The following is a 6,559-nucleotide window of genomic DNA, read 5'->3' as shown; positions in this document are numbered from 1 at the left end:
ATTATTTTTAATTAACTTATTATCCCATTCAAATAAATACCTAAAATAAAAAATGAATTACCCACCAACAATGAATCATTATTATAAGTAGTACCTATGGTAAAAAAATCAGTGTATTATTTGAGATTTATCATCATTTACCACCAGTTTTGGTAAATGACATCAATGGCCGGTGAAAGATGTACATTTGAATTTATAATCTGGTTTTTTACACCATTTACCTACATAATCAAATCATTTTGGTAATAGACGTCATTCACCGGAGAATGACGACATTCACCAATATTCATCTTTCACCGTAACATATACATTACTGTAAACCACGAATGCTGCAGCACAATATTATAATATACGATCGGCACGAGCGATAAAAATAACACGCTTTCAATACTAAATAAGTCGGCCGAGTATAAAACGACGTAATGTGTATTATAATATTGCCTATGTGCATATAATATTATAATGGCTGGTTGCAACCGAACGCATTAACCAGAGCATAAGTACTGTTTAAACTAGGTACGATACTATTGTATTACGACGATGATTATGTTATATAGGTACTAAACAACAAGTGTTATAAAATATGGCTCACACACAATAACTATATATGTATATATTATAAGCAAAGTGACAAAATCACGTTTTCGGTCATAAAACAACTCTTGATACCTATATATTTAATATTACTGTACACACTGAATTTCCTGCATAAACATTAACTCCAGGCGCTGTCGTTATAACTTATAATAGCTGCCTAATATCCTAGGATCTATATCATTATATAGTCTATAATCGATTAAGACGTGATTATGACAATTTTCGAATTTTTCAGAATTCCTGTTAATTCAAACTCATACGTAGAGATACGCAATTAAAATGATTGCTTCCTTACTCCAAATAACAGAAAAAAAAGTTTTTTCGGTCGAAAACCAAAACATGAGGGAATTGATTAAAAACAGATGTGAAAATTACACGAAAGACTCAATGCGCGATAGTTAATACATAGTTTTATATGTTAAAAGAATGGTGAGCTTATAAAATATAACCAACCTAAAATATTGATGAAAAAAGAAGTTTTCAATTTCTAAATTAAGTTACTTATTGTATCAGTAATTATTTTCATAGAGCCTTTATTTTGATTAAAGTTGACCATTTGACCCATTCAAATTATTTTACGTTTGCATTTTATAGGTTTATATCTGAATTCTGAATTGAATATACATCATATTTTGCAAAAAATATCGCCTCTCAATTAAAACTTATTTTAAAAATGTTTTTAAAATAATCGTATTATCTTCTAACCAATGTATTAGGTAGCTATAGTATGGTTTATAATATTGTTTAAGAAAATAAAACTTAATTAGCCTTTTATAGTCTTTGAGTTCATAATATTTAACACGATATCATAATATGTTGAAATAGCCGTATAAAAATCGTAATATAGTAAGAAGCTATCTGTAACAGATTGTTTCCTTTTTGCCCAACAAAGTAACTAGAGATCTGATACTTATATGAGGGTGACGAAAAATGTGTAATAACCACAAATATTTTTACAATTTTGCTGACTTAAGATATTATACTGTAAATGTTATTATATTATATATTGTAAATATTTGATTTGAAAAACTTTAATAGTTGCCCTCGGTCTCAAAAATCTCGTACCGGTACTTTAAGTATAATAATACTCACATACTAGAATACTCCCGTTTTTATTTATTAGTGGTACTACTATATAAACCAAAATAATTGAACTTGTTAATTTCATTGCAATTTCTCATATTCGTTTAGTGGACTATACTTTTTGTACTTCCAACCACCCAATTTGGGTTAGACTCCCAGCAGTTAGAATAAATCATGTAACGTGTGTAAAATATAAATATAATTTGATTATGCATCATATTTAATTTTTCAGTGACTTTAATGTATAGGCTACCTTTACAATAGTTCGATTACAAAAGTCAGTCGTCATACAAAAGATATTTTGCAAAATAAGAATACTGTTGTAGAGAAACCTAGCTTAAATTGTAATAGTAATAAAGTGACTTTTCTGCACATCTTGGTCTTGTACTAAGTAAATTCAGATAAAATACAAATATAAAACAACACAAAATGGTTGATTTCCTTCTTGAAATAATATTTAGAAATGATTCGAAACGATTCGAATTAAATGAAAACACATTAATCACTTCACGACTATTGAATCGAATTGAGTTTTAAATTACTACATATTATCCAATGTCGATAAATTAACTGAATTTCAATACCTTTATGATTAAAAAGTTCAAATCTAATATAATTGCATACCAAAAAAAAATTCTGATTAAGTGTACTAAATGCTAATACAATATCCAATCGTAATAATATTATATATGATATGTTAATACGTTCAATACGCTCAAGGATTTGATTTTAATTCTGTTTTTTTTTTATTCCAGCGGAAATCACCGATATCAAATTCTTATGTCTAAACGGGACGGTATTCGATCAGGAGACCAGAGTATGCGAACGTTTGGACGAAGTAGATTGCAGCAGGAGCGAAAGTTTCTTCGATCTTAACTTGGAGCTGTACGGAAACAACGGAGCGGGCTATGGGTAAATAATTGCAACATATTACTGCAATAAACGAATCTATAACATAAATAAGGTGCACAGAAATTAAGTCGTATAAGTGCGAGTGAATAATTTTTAATGAAAGATTGTTTAATAAAGCTTAAATATTCGAAGGTATATAATTATTATCGTACGAAAATTATTTTGGGTCCATTCGAAAATCTGTACAACAGGTTTATACGTTCAATTTTTGAGGTTGCGTTTTTTATTATAATGCCGCGATAAAATTATCATACAAGTTATCTGCGTGAATAAGTTGTTTGCCCTGGTCGTTTTTACCATTTTGTTTGATACTTTATCAATAAAATAAATGAAATATTATCCAACAATGTAATATCATATGCCCACTGGGCATTAAAATATGTGCATACCATCGATAGGCGGTACGTTGAAATGTGCCATATTATTATATTATATGTTATTATATAATTATAAAATATATCTCCTTAGTACATACAAATGTATTTACTTGATGAGCTGATTTTCTTAAATATTAATACAAATAATTATAGTATAGAATATTGTTATTTCAATTTTACAATTTTTTATTATTTTATTCAATAACCATAATAATATGGAAACTTTCAAAATTTGACTTGCACTAAGTAGTGTAATTTGCCAATTTAGTATGTTGTATCAATGTTCGTCGTTTTGACACAGCGTGTATTACGACATCATATAATAAGCACTTACTTAGTGTACCAAACACATTTAAAGAAATGATAATAATAATTTAAAATAAAAACAAAATGTATTTGCACAATATTATAGTCGTGCTGCACTGCCTTATTAGTTATTACTTATTCAGTAAATTCAATTGATTTTTTTGTTTGATCAAAATCCATATATTGTCTATTCGTGAGGTATTGTAAATAATAATGAATTAATTAAGTGTCACAAAGACATAGTATGTAATTTTATTCTAAATATTTCGGCTCATTGGCTATTTAATATTTACATAAAAATGTAGTATATTTCTGATACCTACATGCGTTATGAATACTAATCTTTAATTAATTAGTTGTAAGTAGTCTATTAATAATTTACAAAAAAAAATTATGGTTATAAATTATAATTGATTTGGTTTGTCGATATCTTGTAAATTTGTTAAAATAATTAATGAAAAAATTAAGTAAATCAAAAACGATAAGTGACTGAAATGAAGTTGAAAAGTAAAAATCACAAAAACCGACATTTCTCTCGATTATATTATATTATATTACTACATTATCTCCCATACATATATTCATGTGGCGAATTCTTTCAGAATTGCACCGGAAGAACCACCGGAACAGGAACCGGTGCAGTGTAACGTAGACGAAGAAGAGTGTTCCGGGACGCCCGACTACTTCGACGAGGAAATGACAACGGTCTCAGGGCCAATAGGAGCGCTGGCGGCCACGGCCGCGGTCGCTGCAATGACGACGACCACCACGACGACCACTAGCACCACGACCACAACGCCACGGACAACCACGACAAGCGCGGCCACGAGCACCAAGCGTCCATCGCAGCCGATAGTGATGACTAGCACGCCAAAACCGACGCAGCAGCCGGCTGTCTCGTATCCGACAAACTCGCCAGAAACGATAGCGGCTCTGATAGCACTGCACAACGCTTTCCAGGAGAGCCTCAAAGAACGGGAACAAGGGCCTGGGCCCAAGGGGCAGCAGTCCCACCACAGGTACCATCCACCGCCGCCGCCGCCACCTCAACAGCAGCAGCCCAAACCGTTTACGGTGTCCAACTTCCAACCACCTCGACACTTCCCGTCCAAGGCGCCGCAGCAACATCTGCAACAGCAACAGCAGCAACTGCAACAGCAACACCAACAGCAACAACAACAGCAGCAGCAGCATCAGCAGCATCATCTGCAACATCAACAGCAGCAGCAGCCACCGCCACCGCCGTACCGACATCAGCAGCAACATCTGCAACAGTCCCAACAACAACAGCAGCAGCAGCAGCATCCGGTCTTGTTGTCGTCTGAGCGGTTCGGAAACCAAAACTTCCGGCACGGCTTCCGGTTGCAAAACGGACCGCTGCCGCCCGTGGACGAATCGCCGCCTCCGTCGTCGTACCAGCAGCAGCAGTACAACGGAGACGGTGCACAGTACGACGGTAACTATGACGAAGCGGTCGCGGCCGTCGGACTGGGTGACGAAGAGGACGTGGACGACGAAGAGTCCCGGCGGAACTTCGCTCGCGAAGCTCCCGAATCGTCGGTCTCGGTTTCAGTGCAGGTTAGCTCGTCGTCGACCAAAAACAGTGCCATCAACCAGCAGCAACAGCAACAGCAACAGCAACAGCAACGGCCGACGCAGGTGGCTGTCGTCGCCTCAGAATCCGCGACGCCGACCGCGACCACGACGACGACCACGACGGCCACGGCCACGGCGGCCGATCGCCCGTTCACGGACAAGTTGTCACTGCCGCAGCCTCCTCCAGCGGACGACTCCGACCCGAACGACGGCGGAGATGTGTACGAGGACGAGTACGAAGAGTTGGAAGGCGACGAAGAGTTCTTCAAGGACGTGCCAAAACTGGGTCAGGACAGGAGACGGAGATACGCAGTGGGCGTCGCCAGACGAGCGTAGCGATATGTTTATGATAATAACAATATTATCGTTATCGTTTCCAACAGTACGACGCGGGAACGGCCGCCAAAACCACCGCGAGACGATCGAACGCAGTTCAAAATGTTTTTGCTCAATAGTTTTGCGTCTGTTGTTATGATCACGACTATACTATACGCGAATACGGCCATTTTTTTTTCTTCTCATCGTCGTTCGTAAATGCTTTTACACCGACGTACCTGAATCCTACTGCTCCTGCTCCTCCTACTCCTCCTCTCCTTCTCTCTCTGCCACCCTCACTTCCTATTCCACCTCGTCCTACACTCGAGTAAGGAAAATGTAAAAGTGATTTTTTTTTTGTTTTTATTTTTTTTTACCAACATACTGTATTTATAACTTACACGATTTTTTTACGAATATGCCAATAATGGTTATAATAATATTATTATTATCAATTATTATTTTTGCAATAATTCTGCAGGCAATGTAAAAGAATATGTCCCTTGCTATTCCTGTATAATTGTAGGGTATAATCAGGACTCGGGACTATGAGCACTCGCGTCTGAGGTGTAGTACCGCTACTGGTGTATCAGTTTTGGGTAATACGTACCATTTTTAAAATTGTGCAGAATCATTTATTGTTATATTAATACTATTTTTTTTTTTTTTTGTCACGGTTATGTTTTGAATGGAATATTTTTCTAGACACTATCAAACCGGTGGTATTAATTATTTATCATAATTTTAATAGATATACTAATGTAAGTACCTAAATATTTACATTAAAAAAAATATCAAGTTTGAGATAAAGCATACAGTTATATGTATTTAAGTAATATACAAATATTTAAATAAGCGCTCAAGTCCCGACCCATGATTATGATATTACGATATCACGCTTGCTTACGTCTGTCGTGAGCGATATCTTTTTTTCTCTTTTTTATGCTTGAGGGGAGGAACGATTTAATTTTGTATACTATTATATAAATTAATAATTAAAATGATATTGTACGATTGAAATACATGTTTCTTTTACACGCAACACAATACGGATATTTAAATAAAAGAATCTATTTATATAAAATAGGTTTGTAATATTATTCCGAGTTAACCAAGTATAATATTTATGAATACGTCGTATACGCATATAATAATATAGTATTATATTGTAATTTTTTTACACTTGAAAACATAACAATATCATATAATATATATTATGTTATCGATGATTATTAATTTTGTGTCTTTCCTCACATATGATAGGTAATCTAGACTGATATATGTTATTATTATTGTACTCGGATTATTGTGTTTAGTTTTACGGAAAGCGTGTAATATACGAAATTAAAATTGTTTAATCATTTTTAGTATAA

General features: G+C 34.7%; 1 protein-coding gene across 1 annotated transcript in view; it reads left to right on the top strand.

Annotated features, from left to right (window-relative positions):
• The window catches only part of LOC111033872 (basic-leucine zipper transcription factor A-like), a 55,798-nt gene extending 49,242 nt beyond the window's left edge, over positions 1-6,556 (top strand). The window contains exons 5-6 of the mRNA XM_022314807.1: positions 2,436-2,592; positions 3,878-6,556. Coding sequence (XP_022170499.1) covers positions 2,436-2,592; positions 3,878-5,207 — 1,487 coding nt within the window. The 3' untranslated portion in view covers positions 5,208-6,556. The remainder of the gene's footprint in view (positions 1-2,435; positions 2,593-3,877) is intronic.
• Positions 6,557-6,559: the final 3 nt, after the last annotated feature.

Source organism: Myzus persicae, unplaced genomic scaffold (genome assembly GCF_001856785.1).
Source record: "Myzus persicae strain clone G006 unplaced genomic scaffold, MPER_G0061.0, whole genome shotgun sequence".
NCBI classification, from domain to species: domain Eukaryota; kingdom Metazoa; phylum Arthropoda; class Insecta; order Hemiptera; family Aphididae; genus Myzus; species Myzus persicae.
The sequence above is the reverse complement of the archived record's forward strand: the minus strand, read 5'-3'. Positions and strand labels throughout refer to the sequence as shown.